Genomic DNA, 21,729 nt, shown 5'->3' with positions numbered 1-21,729 from the left:
AATTCCTTTTAACAAACTGGTCAAGTTCCACCTGAAAAGCAGAGCTGCTAAACTATTCCCACTGAGAGTCCCCAACCATTCTAGTATGAAAACTTGTAACTTCCAACCCCATTTATTCAAGGCCAACTTGCATGCAGTTACTGCTGTGCCACTGTCATTGTGAGCCAGCTTAAAGAACTCTTATTTCTGGTGCTCGTCTTTCAAAGTACTTAGAGATAAAACTCTATTTCAACCATCCTTTAGCTCAGCCCCAGACAAACTGCAATCCTTTACTACTCTGACCAAGTTAAATGTCCTCTTGCACATCCACCAAAGATCACGTTCACCTTTCCCGCACACGACTGTGCAGAATTTGACTCATCAGATAAAGCAATGCCACTGATGCATACAATATCAAGAGCACTTCTCCTTTTCAGAGACAACCTGATCAGTCCTATGATCACATCTGCTTTTTCTCATAATGTGACAAAGTTGGGGGAAACCACACGCTCTATCCTTTAAGCACAACATGAAGATAGTTACAGATGGGACTGCTGAAAAAAACCCTGATTATCAATGTTAGCATCTGACATGAGACCTAGGCATGAACTCAATTATCAAATGAGTTTATATAAGCTGTGCTGTTCATGCAAGATCCATACTTAACGCCTAAGTAATTCTATTATCTTGCCCCAAAAGGCTAAAATTTACCGTGGTGGGGTGAAAAGGGGAAGGTAAGTAACGGGATGAATCGAGAGCGACGGGCAGCCGCTTTGGGGTACGTTTCTCTCCCAATACCTTCAGTTTACCAGTAGACAGTACTCATTAGGTGGGTCCACGCAGTCATAACCAGGGCACCGACTGCTGCTAACGATGCCCACTGGCACTGACATAAACCTACCTCACATTCAGCACCGCGTATCTCTCAGTGAACCCAATTTGCATCAAAACTACTATTCAGGTGCAGTTATCTCCTGCCTGAGGATGGGCTGAGGGGATTCAGCTCGAAGCCGAGGCATCTCCAGGGAATACCGTCCCAGCCGTGGAGGAGCAACGAGCAAAGCATCGGCTACAGAGGCCGGGCAGCACTGCCTTGGTGCACAGAATGGGCGGGAAAGCGCTGCAGTGAGCTCTCAACGGAAAAGACAGCTCCTCAGTTGAAACCCCCAAACAGTCTTTGCAGGAGCCAAAGGGCAGTGTCCATTCCCCACCTCCAGGTCCTGTTCCCCAACACGGCTGCAGCTCTACCAACTGAAGGCTCCCTTCTCGCAGCGTAAGCCAAGAAATCCTCTTGAGTAGAGATGCCAAAGCCGCACTAAGGAATTTACTCCACAGAGTTCAGGAGAGTCAGAGCAGGACCTGGGACTGGGGGCTTGAGTCCTGTCGTATGCCCTTCAGAGCAGGAAAAATCCCACGTGCTCTACGGCAGGGGAACAAGGGGCCTGGGAAATGTCAGTCCTCCAACAGGATTTCTCTCCGGTTGGAGACCAGCAAGTACCTTTCCAGTGCCAGAAGGGGAAAAGATGTGGTCGCAGAGCGACGGCTGAACAGCTCTGTGGCAGCTGGCAGAGAGCGAGAAGGCTGAATCAAAGAGTAACGGTGACCAAAGGGCGAAGGAGAGCCCGTGGGGCGGCCATCCAGGTGAGAACAACCCTCTGCTCCTCAGGCCAGCTACAGGTGGTCTTGTGGTCCGTGCCTGAAGCGCCTTCCTGACAGGCCTCGATGCAGCACGGAAGTCGATCCCTCAAAGCAGGGAGCAGCTGTCCTCTCTGAGGAAGGCAGGGGCACCTGGGAGGCCTGAGGAGCTATTCTGCCCACCAAGAGGCAAGGAGGAAGGAAAGGAGAGATGGCGGGCCCAAAAGAGAACTCGGTGGCAGCACGCTGTCCTTCTGGGCAGACGAGACGTCGTCTAGAGACTGCCAGAACAGGGAGAATCTTTCTACCCTCCAACAGATCAATGCTCCCACCCGCTGTCTCCAAAGTTATCCCACAACCATTTCCAGGTTCCCACCCCACCAAGGAAAGGCTCACACAGACTCTGGAAGGCAGTTTATTGCCATGGAAAAAGGCCGTTTCTGCCGTGACTCTCCAGCTGGCGGTCCTGATGCTTTTTGTTCTGGAGGCAGCACGTCACCAAAGCTCTGAGGAGTTTGGCAGAAAGATGTTGGGCCACCTGCGACATTTCGGTGCCGTCCCGAGGTCCTGTGCTGCGCCCAGGCCACCTACGGCCACGTCCAAGCAGATGGGATGTGTGAGCCCGGGCCAGGCTCAAAGGTGGCTTCTGCCCCCTGTACCGGGGAGCCCAGAAGCGGAGGCGGTGCTGCGGATGCAGCCTTACCGGTGCGGCGCGGAGAGGAAGGGTCACCTTCCCCGGCCTGCTGGCAGCGCTCGCCGTGCCAGGGGCAGGAGCGCAGATTTGGCTTGGCCAGGGCTGGAGCCCTGCAGTCGCACTGCCCCAACGGCACCTTTCAGCCACCGGTGCCACCCCTGTGAGGGGGTGGCCATCTCTGCGTGGGCGGCAGGTTGCCGAGGGCGACCCAGTCCGGATTTGGGGCGCACTTGGGCCAGCGGTGCTGATGTCACCGCGGGCCATTGTGGACCCGCGGGGCCAAGCCCACGTAAAGGAACGCCGGGCACAGGCCGTGCGTCAGTGCGACCTGGTGAGGTGAGGAGAGAGCAGGGCAGGGACGGGGCTCCCGTGGGGCTGCCGAGGGAGGACGAGAGCCGCACGCCTCGGGGCTCTGGGTCTGTGCTGCAAGCTCCCCCGCATCCCACTTCTCCCTCATCCGCATCCCGCTTCTCCCTCAGAGTCAGCAGAGGAGCATCTGGAAGAGACAGCCCAGCGCTGCTGGGACAGGGACTCCCCAAACGCTCACCGTTGACGTGCACCATGTCAGCCAGGAAAGAGAAGGTGCCTGACTCAATGGAGCAGGGTGAGAGCGAAGGAGCCCTCCCGCAGCCTGGCAGGGGGGTGGTCGGGGTGGTCAGTGTGGGGCCAAGAGCGGTGCCAGGGGGAGGCAGGAGCTGCCCAACCGCCCCGGGGCCGGGACCCTCAGTTCCTCAGCAGGCAGGGCCCAGGCTGGGCAGCGGGCACCTGCTGGCACACCCGTGCCTGCAATGCCCCTTCCTCTCCAAGGCCTCCAGCCCTGCCCATCAGCTGGCTGGGCAGGGACGGAGCAGGCCCCTGGGGCAATCCCTCAGGGACACTTCCTGGGCCCGCAGAGGTGCTCATTCCCGGTACCATTCGCTCTCTCCCCTTCAGCATGCATGCTGTGTCGCCGGGCAGAGGCCGACCCAGATCTCTGTGGGCGAAAACTGGAGAAACTTGGGATCTTTGCCCATTTCTTTTGCCTGGTGAGTTGCTCTGGGGCTCCCTCCAGCTTTCCCACAGGCAGCCCCTGCCACACTCTCCTCATCAGCTCCTTCTCGTTTTGCTTTTCTGCAGTTTTTTGCCAATGGGCTTTATCAGGAAGTGGACGACGACGACGACGTAGGCCTCCTGGGATTCCTCCCTGAGGATATCCGACGTACAGTTGGACAGGCTGCGCAGAAGGTGAGCACCTGACAAGAACAGGGAGCTCTGTGCCAGCAGAGGCTGGCGGGAGCTTAGCCCAGACCCCGAGAAAGAAACGTCAGCCCTTGCAACCAGCTGAGGGGCAGAAGTCTTGCTCCCAGCAGCTCCACAGAGGCTCCAGCACAGGAGCCTCCTCCCCCAGGCGGATCTGGGCGCTGTGACCCAGCAGCGGCCCCGTCCTGCGCCCACCTGCAGCTGTGGGGCTGGCTACGGAGGCCCTGAGCTGCCGCTGATGGAGGCTGCTGTGCTCTTTCCAGAACTGCTTCGTCTGTGGCGAGAGTGGAGCCACCATCACCTGCCAGGGGACGGACTGTGACCGCAGCTTCCACCTCCCCTGTGCCGTGGAGGGTGAATGCGTCACCCGGTTCCTTTGTCCGTACAGGTACCTTCTTTCTCCTTTTGCCCACTATCCAGGAAAGACCTCACCAATTTCTCACCTCGCTCATCCCTTTCCTCTTCCCCCCAGCTCCTTCTGCCCTGAGCACCGCCCAGAGCAGCTAGTGGAGGCGGCTCCAGAGGAAGACACCACCTGCCCCATCTGCCTGGAGCCTGTGGAGGACAGAAAGTCCTACGGCACCCTTGTGTGCCCAGCCTGCAAGAAGGCCTGGTTCCACAGGGGCTGCATCCAGGTAGGAGCCGCTCCCTTGCCCCTGGGACACTGCGGGGACTCGGCAGCAGCAGGAGCCTCAGGGCCTCACACCTGCACCTCGTGTTTCTCCTGCAGGGACAGGCTGTGTGCGCAGGCATGTCTTGCTTCTTGTGCCCCGTCTGTAGAAACAGACAGCCGTTTCTTGCAGAAATGCTCCTCATGGGGATCCAAGTCCCCAGAAGGTTGGTGTCCTTCTGCCCGGCTCACAGGACAGGAGGGTGCAAGCGCTGTGGCGCGCCAGGGCCTGCCCCAGCAGTCCTGTCCCGTGAGTCTGGGCTTCAGCTTCATGGAGGAGCTGGAAACAGGGCAGGGGGGGAAATGCAGGGACGCCCTGTGTCTGCCTCACGCTGGGGCAGCTGGAGCTCATCAATTTTCCTTTCTCCATCAGACTGCCAAGGTGGGAGGACGGCGGTACATACGCACCACTCTTTGAGAGGCACAGGCGCTGCGATGCCAGCGAGTGCCTCTGCCCAGGAGGCAGGGAGCAGGCAGAGGTAGAGGGGTAAGTTGCCGCAGCTGCACCCCGGGGCTCTGCACGGGATCTGTGTCTCACCGAGGGCTCGAAGCGGGAGGACAGAACAAGAGCTCTGCCGGACAGTCCCGTGCTGCGGTCACTTTGTCCTCACAGCCACGAACCCGTTTGCTTCCCCAGGCCCTGGCAACTGCTCCTGTGCCGCTCCTGCGCTGCCGAGGGCACCCACAGGCGCTGCTCGTCCTTGATGAGGAACGTAGCCAGCTGGGAGTGCCACAGCTGTGCTGGACCGAGCACCGGTAAGAGGCAAAGCACCAGGCAAGGCCTGGCAGCAGGTGCCCAGGCTGGTCTCTGCAGAGCCTCTCTGCTCCAGGAGGGCTGGGGGCACCGCTCTGGCCTATCCTGCCCTGGGCCTGGGGGGCTGTGCCCTTGACCATGCTGCTTCCCCTTCCAGCCTCCAGTACCGGCTCAGAGCTGGCCAGCCCCAGCACTGCTGGACAGTCCTGCAGCTCCCCAGCGCCCGACACAAGCAGCCCCGGCACCACTGGCCAGCTGCCATCTGGGTCCCCGTGTGGCTCCCCAGCACTTGAGAGTGGCAGAAGCTCCAGCTCCCCTGGGCCCGTGCGGACGCGAGACGCCTACAACTTGCGACGTCGGGCCCAAAAGCCCTACAGCCGGCCCGGAAGACGCCGTAGGAGCCGCACACCACTACTGAGTGCTGAGAGTAGCACTCCCAGCCAGGCGGTGCAGGGGCCATCCTGCAGCTCCCCTGTGCCCGACACCAGCAGTCCCAGCACTATCGGCCAGCTGCCATCGGGGTCCCCCTGTGACTCCCCAGCACTTGACAGTGGCAGAAGCTCCAGCCCCGCTGGGCCCGTGCGGACACGAGACTGCTCCCGCTTGCGACGTCGGGCCCAAAAGCCCTACAGCCGGCCCGGAAGATGACCTGGGACCGGCCGTGCGCCGTCACCGAGTGCTGGCCCTGATCCCCCTCCACCAGCACAATAAAGCTGGATGTTAACCTCTGCACTGGCAGATTCCAGGCTCCTTTGTCGGCTGCTTCTTCCTCCTCCTCTCCCTTTCTCAAGGGGCAGCGTTAGGGGCTGGGCCCCAACAGTTGAATTCTCCCTGAGGGTTCTCCCTGAGGGTTGGCAGCACCTTCCCCAGACCTCCTTCCTCGTGGGCTGGCCTTGGCCGGCTGCCCGGCACCATGGCCGTGTGCTTCGGGCCTCGCTGGCCCCGCAGCCTACTCCGTTTCCCTGGGGGAAGTTGGCACCCGGGACCAGGACTGGGGCTCTCTGCCCCTGCCTGTGGGAGGGTGGCCCACCACACCCCAGCTGGCACCGCCACCCATCTCCCAGCAACGTGGCCCATGCCTGCCACCCGGCATGGCCCTCGTGCCTTATAAATTCACCACATCCTGGTCCCAGAGACTTCTGACGCGCTTCGACTCTGCTTCTGGACAACACTAGAACCCATTTGCTGTCCTCCTTGCCTGGGAGAGTGAGAAGTGTGGAAAGCAGCAAAGCTACTTTTTGTTAAAAGTTCAGTTCAGTGACACGTCCGGGTTTGTGACATGAAGATTTCCATAGGTGTGTTTCTACAGTAGCCAAAGGGCAGTCTCCATTCCCCACCTCCAAGTCCTGTTCCCCAACATGGCTGCAGCTCTAACAACTGAAGGCTCCCTTCTCGCAGCGTAAGCCAAGAAATCCTCTTGAGTAGAGACGCCAAAGCCCCACTAAGGAATTTACTCCACAGAGTTCAGGAGAGTCAGAGCAGGACCTGGGACTGGGGGCTTGAGTCCTGTCATATGCCCTTCAGAGCAGGAAAAATCCCACGTGCTCTACGGCAGGGGAACAAGGGGCCTGGGAAATGTCAGTCCTCCAACAGGATTTCTCTCCGGTTGGAGACCAGCAAGTACCTTTCCAGTGCCAGAAGGGGAAAAGATGTGGTCGCAGAGCGACGGCTGAACAGCTCTGTGGCAGCTGGCAGAGAGCGAGAAGGCTGAATCAAAGAGTAACGGTGACCAAAGGGCGAAGGAGAGCCCGTGGGGCGGCCATCCAGGTGAGAACAACCCTCTGCTCCTCAGGCCAGCTACAGGTGGTCTTGTGGTCCGTGCCTGAAGCGCCTTCCTGACAGGCCTCGATGCAGCACGGAAGTCGATCCCTCAAAGCAGGGAGCAGCTGTCCTCTCTGAGGAAGGCAGGGGCACCTGGGAGGCCTGAGGAGCTATTCTGCCCACCAAGAGGCAAGGAGGAAGGAAAGGAGAGATGGCGGGCCCAAAAGAGAACTCGGTGGCAGCACGCTGTCCTTCTGGGCAGACGAGACGTCGTCTAGAGACTGCCAGAACAGGGAGAATCTTTCTACCCTCCAACAGATCAATGCTCCCACCCGCTGTCTCCAAAGTTATCCCACAACCATTTCCAGGTTCCCACCCCACCAAGGAAAGGCTCACACAGACTCTGGAAGGCAGTTTATTGCCATGGAAAAAGGCCGTTTCTGCCGTGACTCTCCAGCTGGCGGTCCAGATGCTTTTTGTTCTGGAGGCAGCACGTCACCAAAGCTCTGAGGAGTTTGGCAGAAAGATGTTGGGCCACCTGCGACATTTCGGTGCCATCCCAAGGTCCTATGCTGCGCCCCGGCCACCCACGGCCATGTCCGAGCGGATGGGATGTGTGAGCCCGGGCCAGGCTCAAAGGTGGCTTCTGCCCCCTGTACCGGGGAGCCCAGAAGCGGAGGCGGTGCTGCGGATGCAGCCTTACCGGTGCGGCGCGGAGAGGAAGGGTCACCTTCCCCGGCCTGCTGGCAGCGCTCGCCGTGCCAGGGGCAGGAGCGCAGATTTGGCTTGGCCAGGGCTGGAGCCCTGCAGTCGCACTGCCCCAACGGCACCTTTCAGCCACCGGTGCCACCCCTGTGAGGGGGTGGCCATCTCTGCGTGGGCGGCAGGTTGCCGAGGGCGACCCAGTCCGGATTTGGGGCGCACTTGGGCCAGCGGTGCTGATGTCACCGCGGCCATTGTGACCCGCGGGGCCAAGCCCACGTAAAGGAACGCCGGGCACAGGCCGTGCGTCAGTGCGACCTGGTGAGGTGAGGAGAGAGCAGGGCAGGGACGGGGCTCCCGTGGGGCTGCCGAGGGAGGACGAGAGCCGCACGCCTCGGGGCTCTGGGTCTGTGCTGCAAGCTCCCCCGCATCCCACTTCTCCCTCATCCGCATCCCGCTTCTCCCTCAGAGTCAGCAGAGGAGCATCTGGAAGAGACAGCCCAGCGCTGCTGGGACAGGGACTCCCCAAACGCTCACCGTTGACGTGCACCATGTCAGCCAGGAAAGAGAAGGCGCCTGACTCAATGGAGCAGGGTGAGAGCGAAGGAGCCCTCCCGCAGCCTGGCAGGGGGGTGGTCGGGGTGGTCAGTGGGGCCAAGAGCGGTGCCAGGGGGAGGCAGGAGCTGCCCAACCGCCCCGGGGCCGGGACCCTCAGTTCCTCAGCAGGCAGGGCCCAGGCTGGGCAGCGGGCACCTGCTGGCACACCCGTGCCTGCAATGCCCCTTCCTCTCCAAGGCCTCCAGCCCTGCCCATCAGCTGGCTGGGCAGGGACGGAGCAGGCCCCTGGGGCAATCCCTCAGGGACACTTCCTGGGCCCGCAGAGGTGCTCATTCCCGGTACCATTCGCTCTCTCCCCTTCAGCATGCATGCTGTGTCGCCGGGCAGAGGCCGACCCAGATCTCTGTGGGCGAAAACTGGAGAAACTTGGGATCTTTGCCCATTTCTTTTGCCTGGTGAGTTGCTCTGGGGCTCCCTCCAGCTTTCCCACAGGCAGCCCCTGCCACACTCTCCTCATCAGCTCCTTCTCGTTTTGCTTTTCTGCAGTTTTTTGCCAATGGGCTTTATCAGGAAGTGGACGACGACGACGACGTAGGCCTCCTGGGATTCCTCCCTGAGGATATCCGACGTACAGTTGGACAGGCTGCGCAGAAGGTGAGCACCTGACAAGAACAGGGAGCTCTGTGCCAGCAGAGGCTGGCGGGAGCTTAGCCCAGACCCCGAGAAAGAAACGTCAGCCCTTGCAACCAGCTGAGGGGCAGAAGTCTTGCTCCCAGCAGCTCCACAGAGGCTCCAGCACAGGAGCCTCCTCCCCCAGGCGGATCTGGGTGCTGTGACCCAGCAGCGGCCCCGTCCTGCGCCCACCTGCAGCTGTGGGGCTGGCTACGGAGGCCCTGAGCTGCCGCTGATGGAGGCTGCTGTGCTCTTTCCAGAACTGCTTCGTCTGTGGCGAGAGTGGAGCCACCATCACCTGCCAGGGGACGGACTGTGACCGCAGCTTCCACCTCCCCTGTGCCGTGGAGGGTGAATGCGTCACCCGGTTCCTTTGTCCGTACAGGTACCTTCTTTCTCCTTTTGCCCACTATCCAGGAAAGACCTCACCGATTTCTCACCTCGCTCATCCCTTTCCTCTTCCCCCCAGCTCCTTCTGCCCTGAGCACCGCCCAGAGCAGCTAGTGGAGGCGGCTCCAGAGGAAGACACCACCTGCCCCATCTGCCTGGAGCCTGTGGAGGACAGAAAGTCCTACGGCACCCTTGTGTGCCCAGCCTGCAAGAAGGCCTGGTTCCACAGGGGCTGCATCCAGGTAGGAGCCGCTCCCTTGCCCCTGGGACACTGCGGGGACTCGGCAGCAGCAGGAGCCTCAGGGCCTCACACCTGCACCTCGTGTTTCTCCTGCAGGGACAGGCTGTGTGCGCAGGCATGTCTTGCTTCTTGTGCCCCGTCTGTAGAAACAGACAGCCGTTTCTTGCAGAAATGCTCCTCATGGGGATCCAAGTCCCCAGAAGGTTGGTGTCCTTCTGCCCGGCTCACAGGACAGGAGGGTGCAAGCGCTGTGGTGCGCCAGGGCCTGCCCAGCAGTCCTGTCCCGTGAGTCTGGGCTTCAGCTTCATGGAGGAGCTGGAAACAGGGCAGGGGGGGAAATGCAGGGACGCCCTGTGTCTGCCTCACGCTGGGGCAGCTGGAGCTCATCAATTTTCCTTTCTCCATCAGACTGCCAAGGTGGGAGGACGGCGGTACATACGCACCACTCTTTGAGAGGCACAGGCGCTGCGATGCCAGCGAGTGCCTCTGCCCAGGAGGCAGGGAGCAGGCAGAGGTAGAGGGGTAAGTTGCCGCAGCTGCACCCCGGGGCTCTGCACGAGATCTGTGTCTCACCGAGGGCTCGAAGCGGGAGGACAGAACAAGAGCTCTGCCGGACAGTCCCGTGCTGCGGTCACTTTGTCCTCACAGCCACGAACCCGTTTGCTTCCCAGGCCCTGGCAACTGCTCCTGTGCCGCTCCTGCGCTGCCGAGGGCACCCACAGGCGCTGCTCGTCCTTGATGAGGAACGTAGCCAGCTGGGAGTGCCACAGCTGTGCGGACCGAGCACCGGTAAGAGGCAAAGCACCAGGCAAGGCCTGGCAGCAGGTGCCCAGGCTGGTCTCTGCAGAGCCTCTCTGCTCCAGGAGGGCTGGGGGCACCGCTCTGGCCTATCCTGCCCTGGGCCTGGGGGGCTGTGCCCTTGACCATGCTGCTTCCCCTTCCAGCCTCCAGTACCGGCTCAGAGCTGGCCAGCCCCAGCACTGCTGGACAGTCCTGCAGCTCCCCAGCGCCCGACACAAGCAGCCCCGGCACCACTGGCCAGCTGCCATCTGGGTCCCCATGTGGCTCCCCAGCACTTGAGAGTGGCAGAAGCTCCAGCTCCCCTGGGCCCGTGCGGACGCGAGACGCCTACAACTTGCGACGTCGGGCCCAAAAGCCCTACAGCCGGCCCGGAAGACGCCATAGGAGCCGCACACCACTACTGAGTGCTGAGAGTAGCACTCCCAGCCAGGCGGTGCAGGGGCCATCCTGCAGCTCCCCTGCGCCTGACACCAGCAGTCCCAGCACTATCGGCCAGCTGCCATCGGGGTCCCCCTGTGACTCCCCAGCACTTGACAGTGGCAGAAGCTCCAGCCCCGCTGGGCCCGTGCGGACACGAGACTGCTCCCGCTTGCGACGTCGGGCCCAAAAGCCCTACAGCCGGCCCGGAAGATGACCTGGGACCGGCCGTGCGCCGTCACCGAGTGCTGGCCCTGATCCCCCTCCACCAGCACAATAAAGCTGGATGTTAACCTCTGCACTGGCAGATTCCAGGCTCCTTTGTCGGCTGCTTCTTCCTCCTCCTCTCCCTTTCTCAAGGGGCAGCGTTAGGGGCTGGGCCCCAACAGTTGAATTCTCCCTGAGGGTTCTCCCTGAGGGTTGGCAGCACCTTTCCCAGACCTCCTTCCTCGTGGGCTGGCCTTGGCCGGCTGCCCGGCACCATGGCCGTGTGCTTCGGGCCTCGCTGGCCCCGCAGCCTACTCCGTTTCCCCGGGGGAAGTTGGCACCCGGGACCAGGACTGGGGCTCTCTGCCCCTGCCTATGGGAGGGTGGCCCACCACAGCCCAGTTGGCACCGCCACCCATCTCCCAGCAACGTGGCCCGTGCCTGCCACCCGGCATGGCCCCTGTGCCTTAAAAATTCACCACATCCTGGTCCCAGAGACTTCTGACGCGCTTCGACTCTGCTTCTGGACAACACTAGAACCCATTTGCTGTCCTCCTTGCCTGGGAGAGTGAGAAGTGTGGAAAGCAGCAAAGCTACTTTTTGTTAAAAGTTCAGTTCAGTGGCACGTCCGGGTTTGTGACATGAAGATTTCCATAGGTGTGTTTCTACAGTAGCCAAAGGGCAGTCTCCATTCCCCACCTCCAGGTCCTGTTCCCCAACATGGCTGCAGCTCTAACAACTGAAGGCTCCCTTCTCGCAGCGTAAGCCAAGAAATCCTCTTGAGTAGAGACGCCAAAGCCCCACTAAGGAATTTACTCCACAGAGTTCAGGAGAGTCAGAGCAGGACCTGGGACTGGGTGCTTGAGTCCTGTCATATGCCCTTCAGAGCAGGAAAAATCCCACGTGCTCAACGGCAGGGGAACAAGGGGCCTGGGAAATGTCAGTCCTCCAACAGGATTTCTCTCCGGTTGGAGACCAGCAAGTACCTTTCCAGTGCCAGAAGGGGAAAAGATGTGGTCGCAGAGCAACGGCTGAACAGCTCTGTGGCAGCTGGCAGAGAGCGAGAAGGCTGAATCAAAGAGTAACGGTGACCAAAGGGCGAAGGAGAGCCCGTGGGGCGGCCATCCAGGTGAGAACAACCCTCTGCTCCTCAGGCCAGCTACAGGTGGTCTTGTGGTCCGTGCCTGAAGCGCCTTCCTGACAGGCCTCGATGCAGCATGGAAGTCGATCCCTCAAAGCAGGGAGCAGCTGTCCTCTCTGAGGAAGGCAGGGGCACCTGGGAGGCCTGAGGAGCTATTCTGCCCACCAAGAGGCAAGGAGGAAGGACGGGAGGGATGGCGGGCCCAAAAGAGAACTCGGTGGCAGCACGCTGTCCTTCTGGGCAGACGAGACGTCGTCTAGAGACTGCCAGAACAGGGAGAATCTTCTACCCTCCAACAGATCAATGCTCCCACCCGCTGTCTCCAAAGTTATCCCACAACCATTTCCAGGTTCCCACCCCACTAAGGAAAGGCTCACACAGAATCTGGAAGGCAGTTTATTGCCATGGAAAAAGGCCGTTTCTGCCGTGACTCTCCAGCTGGCGGTCCCGCTGCTTTTTGTTCTGGAGGCAGCACGTCACCAAAGCTCTGAGAAGTTTGGCAGAAAGATGTTGGGCCACCTGCGACATTTCGGTGCCGTCCCAAGGTCCTGTGCTGCGCCCCGGCCACCCACAGCCACGTCCGAGCGGATGGGATGTGTGAGCCCGGGCCAGGCTCAAAGGTGGCTTCTGCCCCCTGTACCGGGGAGCCCAGAAGCGGAGGCGGTGCTGCGGATGCAGCCTTACCGGTGTGGCGCGGAGAGGAAGGGTCACCTTCCCCGGCCTGCTGGCAGCGCTCGCCGTGCCAGGGGCAGGAGCGCAGATTTGGCTTGGCCATGGCTGGAGCCCTGCAGTCGCACTGCCCCAACGGCACCTTTCAGCCACCGGTGCCACCCCTGTGAGGGGGTGGCCGTCTCCGCGTGGGCGGCAGGTTGCCAAGGGCATCCCTGTCCGGATTTGGGGCGCACTTGGGCCAGCGGTGCTGATGTCACCGTGGCCATTGTGACCCGCGAGGCCAAGCCCACGTAAAGGAACGCCGGGCACAGGCCGTGCGTCAGTGCAACCTGGTGAGGTGAGGAGAGAGCAGGGCAGGGACGGGGCTCCCGTGGGGCTGCCGAGGGAGGACGAGAGCCGCACGCCTCGGGCTCTGGGTCTGTGCTGCAAGCTCCCCCACATCCCACTTCTCCCTCATCCGCATTCCCGCTTCTCCCTCAGAGTCAGCAGAGGAGCGTCTGGAAGAGACAGCCCAGCGCTGCTGGGACAGGGACTCCCCAAACGCTCACCGTTGACGTGCACCATGTCAGCCAGGAAAGAGAAGGTGCCTGACTCAATGGAGCAGGGTGAGAGCAAAGGAGCCCTCCCGCAGCCTGGCAGGGGGGTGGTCGGGGTGGTCAGCGTGGGGCCAAGAGCGGTGCCAGGGGGAGGCAGGAGCTGCCCAACCACCCCGGGGCCGGGACCCTCAGTTCCTCAGCAGGCAGGGCCCAGGCTGGGCAGCGGGCACCTGCTGGCACACCCGTGCCTGCAATGCCCCTTCCTCTCCAAGGCCCTCCAGCCCTGCCCATCAGCTGGCTGGGCAGGGACGGAGCAGGCCCCTGGGGCAATCCCTCAGGGACACTTCCTGGGCCCGCAGAGGTGCTCATTCCCGGTACCATTCGCTCTCTCCCCTTCAGCATGCATGCTGTGTCGCCGGGCAGAGGCCGACCCAGATCTCTGTGGGCGAAAACTGGAGAAACTTGGGATCTTTGCCCATTTCTTTTGCCTGGTGAGTTGCTCTGGGGCTCCCTCCAGCTTTCCCACAGGCAGCCCCTGCCACACTCTCCTCATCAGCTCCTTCTCGTTTTGCTTTTCTGCAGTTTTTTGCCAATGGGCTTTATCAGGAAGTGGACGACGACGACGACGTAGGCCTCCTGGGATTCCTCCCTGAGGATATCCGACGTACAGTTGGACAGGCTGCGCAGAAGGTGAGCACCTGACAAGAACAGGGAGCTCTGTGCCAGCAGAGGCTGGCGGGAGCTTGGCCCAGACCCCGAGAAAGAAACGTCAGCCCTTGCAACCAGCTGAGGGGCAAAAGTCGTGCTCCCAGCAGCTCCACAGAGGCTCCAGCACAGGAGCCTCCTCCCCCAGGCGGATCTGGGTGCTGTGACCCAGCAGCGGCCCCGTCCTGCGCCCACCTGCAGCTGTGGGGCTGGCTACGGAGGCCCTGAGCTGCCGCTGATGGAGGCTGCTGTGCTCTTTCCAGAACTGCTTCGTCTGTGGCAGGAGTGGAGCCACCATCACCTGCCAGGGGACGGACTGTGACCGCAGCTTCCACCTCCCCTGTGCCGTGGAGGGTGAATGCGTCACCCGGTTCCTTTGTCCGTACAGGTACCTTCTTTCTCCTTTTGCCCACTATCCAGGAAAGACCTCGCCTATTTCTCACCTCGCTCATCCCTTTCCTCTTCCCCCAGCTCCTTCTGCCCTGAGCACCGCCCAGAGCAGCTAGTGGAGGCGGCTCCAGAGGAAGACACCACCTGCCCCATCTGCCTGGAGCCTGTGGGGGACAGAAAGTCCTATGGCACCCTTGTGTGCCCAGCCTGCAAGAAGGCCTGGTTCCACAGGGGCTGCATCCAGGTAGGAGCCGCTCCCTTGTCCCTGGGACACTGTGGGGACTCGGCAGCAACAAGAGCCTCCGGGCCTCACACCTGCACCTCGTGTTTCTCCTGCAGGGACAGGCTGTGTGTGCAGGCATGTCTTGCTTCTTGTGCCCTGTCTGTAGAAACAGACAGCCGTTTCTTGCAGAAATGCTCCTCATGGGGATCCGAGTCCCCAGAAGGTTGGTGTCCTTCTGCCCGACTCACAGGACAGGAGGGTGCAAGCGCTGTGGCGCGCCAGGGCCTGCCCCAGCAGTCCTGTCCCGTGAGTCTGGGCTTCAGCTTCATGGAGGAGCTGGAAACAGGGCAGGCGGGGAAATGCAGGGACGCCCTGTTTCTGCCTCACGCTGGGGCAGCTGGAGCTCATCAATTTTCCTTTCTCCATCAGACTGCCAAGGTGGGAGGACGGCAGTACATACGCACCACTATATGAGAGGCACAGGCGCTGCGACGCCAGCGAGTGCCTCTGCCCAGGAGGCAGGGAGCAGGCAGAGGTAGAGGGTAAGTTGCCGCAGCTGCGCCCGGGGCTCTGCACGAGATCTGTGTCTCACCGAGGGCTCGAAGCGGGAGGACAGAACAAGAGCTCTGCTGGACAGTCCAGTGCTGCGGTCACTTTGTCCTCACAGCCACGAACCCGTTTGCTTCCCCAGGCCTGGCAACTGCTCCTGTGCCGCTCCTGCGCTGCTGAGGGCACCCACAGGCGCTGCTCATCCTTGAGGAGGAACGTAGCCAGCTGGGAGTGCCACAGCTGTGCTGGACCGAGCACCGGTAAGAGGCAAAGCACCAGGCAAGGCCTGGCAGCGGGTGCCCAGGCTGGGCTCTGCAGAGACTCTCTGCTCCAGGAGGGCTGGGGGCACCGCTCTGGCCTATCCTGCCGCGGGCCTGGGGGGCTGTGCCCTTGACCACGCTTGCTTCGACTTCCAGCCTCCAGTATCGGCTCAGAGCTGGCCAGCCCTAGCACTGCTGGACAGTCCTGCAGCTCCCCAGCGCCCGACACAAGCAGCCCCGGCACCACTGGCCAGCTGCCATCTGGGTCCCCATGTGGCTCCCCAGCACTTGAGAGTGGCAGAAGCTCCAGCTCCCCTGGGCCCGTGCGGACGCGAGACGCCTACAACTTGCGACGTCGTGCCCAAAAAGCCCTACAGCCGGCCCGGAAGACGCCATAGGAGCCGCACACCACTACCGAGTGCTGAGAGTAGCACTCCCAGCCAGGCGGTGCAGGGGCCATCCCGCAGCTCCCCTGCGCCTGACACCAGCAGTCCCAGCACTACCGGCCAGCTGCCATCGGGGTCCCCCTGTGACTCCCCAGCACTTGACAGTGGCAGAAGCTCCAGCCCCGCTGGGCCCGTGCGGGACACGAGACTGCTCCCGCTTGCGACGTCGGGCCCAAAAGCCCTACAGCCGGCCCGGAAGATGACCTGGGACCGGCCGTGCGCCGTCACCGAGTGCTGGCCCTGATCCCCCTCCACCAGCACAATAAAGCTGGATGTTAACCTCTGCAGTGGCAGATTCCAGGCTCCTTTGTCGGCTGCTTCTTCCTCCTCCTCTCCCTTTCTCAAGGGGCAGCGTTAGGGGCTGGGCCCCAACAGTTGAATTCTCCCTGAGGGTTCTCCCTGAGGGTTGGCAGCACCTTCCCAGACCTCCTTCCTCGTGGGCTGGCCTTGGTCGGCTGCCCGGCACCATGGCCATGTGCTTCAGGCCTCGCTGGCCCCGCAGCCTGCTCCGTTTCCCTGGGGGAAGTTGGCACCCGGGACCAGGACTGGGGCTCTCTGCCCGTGCCTATGGGAGGGTGGCCCACCACAGCCCAATTGGCACCGCCACCCATCTCCCAGCAACGTGGCCCGTGCCTGCCATCCGGCATGGCCCTCGTGCCTTATAAATTCACCACACCCTGGTCCCAGCGACTTCTGATGCGCTTTGACTCTGCTTCTGGACAACACTAGAACCTATTTGCTGTCCTCCTTGCCTGGGAGAGTGAGAAGTGTGGAAAGCAGCAAAGCTACTTTTTGTTAAAAGTTCAGTTCAGTGGCACATCCGGGTTTGTGACATGAAGATTTCCATAGGTGTGTTTCTACAGTAGCCAAAGGGCAGTCTCCATTCCCCACCTCCAAGTCCTGTTCCCCAACATGGCTGCAGCTCTAACAACTGAAGGCTCCCTTCTCGCAGCGTAAGCCAAGAAATCCTCTTGAGTAGAGACGCCAAAGCCCCACTAAGGAATTTACTCCACAGAGTTCAGGAGAGTCAGAGCAGGACCTGGGACTGGGGGCTTGAGTCCTGTCGTATGCCCTTCAGAGCAGGAAAAATCCCACGTGCTCTACGGCAGGGGAACAAGGGGCCTGGGAAATGTCAGTCCTCCAACAGGATTTCTCTCCGGTTGGAGACCAGCAAGTACCTTTCCAGTGCCAGAAGGGGAAAAGATGTGGTCGCAGAGTGACGGCTGAACAGCTCTGTGGCAGCTGGCAGAGAGCGAGAAGGCTGAATCAAAGAGTAACGGTGACCAAAGGGCGAAGGAGAGCCCATGGGGCGGCCATCCAGGTGAGAACAACCCTCTGCTCCTCAGGCCAGCTACAGGTGGTCTTGTGGTCCGTGCATGAAGCGCCTTCCTGACAGGCCTTGATGCAGCATGGAAGTCATTACCTCAAAGCTCCATTAAGTTCTGTTCAGTTCAGTGGCATGTCTGGATTTGTAACTTCAAGATTTCCATAGAGTTTGTTTCTACAGTAGACCAAGGGCATTCCCCATTCCTGACTTCCAGGTCCTGTTCCCCAATATTATTGGTGCAGTACCAACTGAAGGCTTTCTCATAGACTCCAGGAATGGTTTGGGTTGGAAGGGACCTTAAAGATCATCTAGTTCCAACCTCCCTGCCATTGGCAGGGAAACCCTCCAGTACACCAGGTTGCTCAAAGCCTCATCGAACCTGGCCTTGAACACCTCCAGGGATGGGGCAGCCACAGCTTCTCTGGGCAACATGTTCCAGTGCCTCACCACCCTCAGAGTCAAAAATGTCTTCCTTAGGTCTAATTGTAATCTCCCCTCTTCCAGTTTAAAGCTGTTGCCTCGTGTCCTATCACTACACGCCCTTGTAAAAAGCCCCTCTCCAGCTTTCTTGTAGCCCCTTCAAGTACTGGAAGGCTGCTGTAAGATCACCCTGGAGCCTTCTCTTCTCCAGGCTGAACAAGCCCAACTCTCCCAGCTTATCTTCATAGGAGAGGTGCTCCACCCCTTGGATCATCTTCGTGGCCTCCTCTGGACTCGCTCCAGCAGCTCCATGTCCTTCTTGTGTTGGGAGCCCCAGAGCTGAACACAGCACTGCAGGTGGGGTCTCACGAGAGCAGAGCAGAGGGGCAGAATCCCCTTCCTTGACCTGCTGGCCACACTTCTTTGGATGCAGCCTGAGACACGGCTGGCTTTCTGAGCTGCCAGTGCGCATTGCCAGCTCATGTTGAGCTTCTCATCAACCAGCACCCCCAAGTCCTTCTCCTCAGGACTGCTCTTAATCCATTCTCTGCCCTGCCTGTACTTGCACTTGGAATTGCCTCAAGCCATGTGCAGGACCTTGCACTTGGCCTTGTTGAACTTGATGTTTGCACCAGCCCACCTCTCACATCTGTCCATCCCCACCCGGAGCTCCATGCACTCCAGCTGGTCACTGATGTAGAGGGCGACACCTCCTCCTCGTTGCCTCCCCTACCTGTCCTTCCTAAAGAACCTGTATCCTTCCATTCCAACACTCCAGTCATAGGATTCATCCCACCATGTCTCTGTGACGCCAATAAGATCACAGCCCTGCAGGTGTTGATCAAGTTTGATACTATCCCCCTCTCCCTTCAAGTCGAGTTTAAACCCTGTCAATGAGCCCCGCTAGCTGGTGAGCAAAGACCGTCATTCCTCTTTGAGAACGGTGAATCTCATCTGGTGCCAGCAAGCCTGGTGCCATGTAAGCCTTCCCATCATTGAAAAACTCAAAAACTGTGGTGGTGACACCAGCCACAGAGCCATGTATTAATAGTCTGAGTGCACCTGTTTCTTCCAACATCACTTCCTGCAACTGGAAGGAGAGAGGGAAAAATAACCTGTGCTTCAGATTCCCTTACCAACAGTCCCAGGGCCCTGAAGTCTTTTGATCATCCTTGGACTACATGTTGCGGCTTCATCACCTCCTGCTATGAAAAGTAGTGATGGGTAATAGTCCAATGGTCAAACCAGGCTTGGAAGTTTCTTAGTGATGTCCTCAATCCTGGCCCCAGGGAGGCAGCAGATTTCCCTAAGAGAAGCGTCTGTCTGGCATATTGGACCCTCTGTTCCTCTCAGAAGGGAGTCACCTACAACTAGAAATCATCTTTTCTTCCTCCTGGAGGCGGTCATGATACGTGGGGGTAGGCCTTCCTGACCCTGGCAACACCTCTGGTGTAAATGGATCATCATCCACATCATCCATTGACGGGTCTTCCATATCCAGAGCCTCATACCTGTTGTACAGAGGCACCTGAAAAGGCGAGGTGGGCAAGGAAGGGGCTCACCTGCCGCCCCAACATGCACTTGCCTCCATTCGCTCCTTTCCTATAAGCTACAGCCTTCTGCTTGGTGGGGGGAGGATATAGGATTCTGTCGATCTTGTTTCTTTTCAGGTGGCTGTTGCTTTTTCTGTCTCAGGGAGGGCAGAAAGGACAGCCCAGAGAGGACATCTCAAGGACAGCTCAGATCTGGGGAGGGACCAAGGCTTCCAGCCAAAGTCACTTGTACCTACCACCCCTGAGAGCTGCCCAAAGGGGCTGGGGCCACCCTAGCCCTACTGAACCCTTTCCCTCCCCAGAAGGAGCTGGGGAGGCTGCTGGGGCAGAACATGGGGAACCCCAACATTCTGTCCTGGGAGACCCCAGAGAGTCCTTAGCAGCCAAGTGCCAGAATGGGCCATGGTGCTGCCATCACTGCAGCTCCCACTGCATGGCTCCTGGGCCGCCCCCCAGCACCCTGGCTACCAGCGCACCGAGGGGCAGCCTGCAGAGGTCATCTCTGTCACAGCCACCACCGCAGGAACACCCCTGGGAATCGACATTCCCCTGGGCAGCGATGTCCCCAGCCCCTCTGCTGCCTCCCACAACCAAGCCCTGGGGGACCCAGCTGGCGACCTTGCACTGCCCAAGAGGTGCTTCTCAAAGAGGCCCTAAGGTTCTTCGGTTGCACCCTCCAGGCAGTGGGGATCAGTCAGGACAGTGCCACCAGCGTAGCTGTTCCCCCCTGCGACTTCACCTCACTCATGCTGCCCAAGGAGCTGCTCATTCCCGACTGGTCCATCCCCAAGACCGCTGATACCATCCTGAGCCTGGAAGAATTCATCCTTGGGATGGAGGCCCAGGAGCCATGGGGGGACACAGGCTGGGACCTGCCATGGCAGAGAAGTGGGGAGAAAACGAGGAGCGAGCACCTTGTCAAAGCCCCCCAGCAAGCACAGGGCTCTGACAGGCAGCACGGGAGTGGCCGGAGAGATTATACCCACAGCCTGGATGAGGTGGAAATGGAGGACTTGGGGGTGGGAGAGGAGGGGTGGTGTCTTTTTGGGGAGGGGGCAGGTTATAGTAGCTTAGATGGGAACTTTTCTCTTGCTTGTTTGTTTCTTTGTTTTTCATTAAAATCTGTTTCTCCAGAACAGCTCCATGCCTGTGTGAAAGGGGGAGGGAGTGCAGGGGGCACGAGGCAACAGCACCGAAGCGGTGCAAAAGCACCGCTGAGCAACAGATTAGAGCTGGCAAGCCCCGAAGGGCACCAAGCCACCTCCAGGGCTGAGTCACCTCCAGCGGGGTAGGCCATGGCAGGGGGGACTCCCTTGTCCGCTTCCCTGAGGGGAAGCAGCCCTTTGGCGAGGGAGCCAGGACAGACAGCAAGGCCTTCGTCTGGAACACAACCAGCATCCCCTCCAGCAGAGACAGGGCCCGCTGCAAAGCCCTTCAAAGCCTCAAGACAATCATGCCTTCCCCAGCTCCCACCACACTCAGCTCCAGAGCCCAGCTTTGCCTCATTGTCGCAGCTAAATAACCCCACATCACACACCAAAAACAGTGAGGCATTGAGCTGCAGGCCAGGCAGGGACCCTCCTCCCCTTGCCTGGCTGCACTTTGAGCAGCATTGCTCCCTGGACATGGTGGGGGTTAGCTGGCTTGACACGCCAGTTGGCTTTTCCGCCTGAATGGGACCAAATGCCAGGGCAGACTTTACACTGCAGCCAGTCTCACCAGCACCAGCCCTTGCTTGCTGTGTTAGCAGGACAGAGCCTCATTAACACAAGCGTCAGGAATGTGTGGCAGCACCTCAGACCTGGAGTTAGTTTTGTGTTGGCTCCAGCCCATGTCAGAGGAGAACCCCAGTCCCCAGAGACAAGGTGGCCTTGTCACATAGCTCCTCCATCCTCCTGCAGCCTGTCCACAGTAGGAGGAAGGCATGATGGCACACAGCCCACAGCAAGGAGCATGGACCAGTTCTTCCCATGGGCAATTAGTGGTGAAAAGACAAAGCCCTCCTGCACCTTAGCTGGGTTTGGCTTGAAAATGTTTCCAAAGGACAATATGGAAAATCCTGTTGTCAGAGCAGCCACAGTAAATTCTGCCTGTGGGAGAGCTCCAAGGCAGATTCACGGCTCTGTGCAACAGGAGCGGACTCATCCCCTCCGTTTACGCTGAGCACCCAGCAACCAGGCCTGGCATTGACTGCTTCGAAAATCACCCCAAACACACAAAAAACCCACACCAAGTGCCCTGTATCTCTGCAGAGACCTCCATCTTCTCCAGCTGGCAGCTATGAAGAAGCAGAAGAGCCAGACCCTCTCCCCAAAATCAGGGAGCGCCTCAGAAGTCATGAGACAAAAGCCCACAGGTGGTTTTTCCCTGTTCTCCAAGCCGTGACCAGCCCTGCTCCCTCTCAAGAGCGAGGTCTGGGACAGCAGCTGCTGTTCACCCCTGTCCGTCCTGGATCCCTCACAGATGCCACCCAGGAGGTGCCCCACCCCAAGCCGGGATGACGCTCGGCTCGGCTCGGCTCGGCTCGGCTCGGGCTGGGCTGGGCTGGGCTGGGCTGGGCTCGGCTCGGCTCGGCTCGGCTCGGCTCGGCTCGGCTCGGCTCGGCTCGGCTCGGCTCGGCTCGGCTCGGCTCGGCTCGGCTCGGCTCGGCTCGGCTCGGCTCGGGCTGGGCTCGGCTCGGCTCGGCTCCACCCCTGGCCTCAGCCGCGCCTTTTCAAGCCGCCCGCCAGACTCCTCCCCCATCACGTGCTCCGTCCCCGTGGCTGCGTCATCCCCGCGCGCGGCAGC

The 21,729-nt window shown here is 60.3% G+C and overlaps 2 protein-coding genes across 2 annotated transcripts; both read left to right on the top strand.

The window, feature by feature from the left end:
- The first annotated feature begins 2,555 nt into the window (after nucleotides 1-2,555).
- LOC147528010 (E3 ubiquitin-protein ligase PHF7-like) lies at nucleotides 2,556-5,619 on the top strand. Its single transcript, XM_086619285.1, has 9 exons — nucleotides 2,556-2,644; nucleotides 2,788-2,912; nucleotides 3,242-3,333; nucleotides 3,425-3,532; nucleotides 3,811-3,935; nucleotides 4,020-4,182; nucleotides 4,278-4,384; nucleotides 4,855-4,973; nucleotides 5,129-5,619. Exons 1-9 carry the CDS (start codon nucleotides 2,556-2,558, stop codon nucleotides 5,617-5,619), a joined length of 1,419 nt encoding a protein of 472 aa, XP_086475411.1.
- Nucleotides 5,620-7,985: 2,366 nt separating this feature from the next.
- LOC147528009 (E3 ubiquitin-protein ligase PHF7-like) lies at nucleotides 7,986-10,730 on the top strand. Its single transcript, XM_086619284.1, has 9 exons — nucleotides 7,986-8,028; nucleotides 8,356-8,447; nucleotides 8,539-8,646; nucleotides 8,925-9,049; nucleotides 9,134-9,296; nucleotides 9,392-9,498; nucleotides 9,704-9,809; nucleotides 9,967-10,084; nucleotides 10,240-10,730. The coding sequence occupies exons 1-9, from the start codon at nucleotides 7,986-7,988 to the stop codon at nucleotides 10,728-10,730; spliced, it is 1,353 nt and encodes a 450-aa protein (XP_086475410.1).
- Nucleotides 10,731-21,729: the final 10,999 nt, after the last annotated feature.

The sequence above is a fragment of the Tauraco erythrolophus genome, chromosome 12, assembly GCF_009769465.1.
Source record: "Tauraco erythrolophus isolate bTauEry1 chromosome 12, bTauEry1.pri, whole genome shotgun sequence".
In the NCBI taxonomy this organism is placed as follows: Eukaryota; Metazoa; Chordata; class Aves; order Musophagiformes; family Musophagidae; genus Tauraco; species Tauraco erythrolophus.
This window is presented reverse-complemented; position numbering and strand designations above follow the sequence as displayed.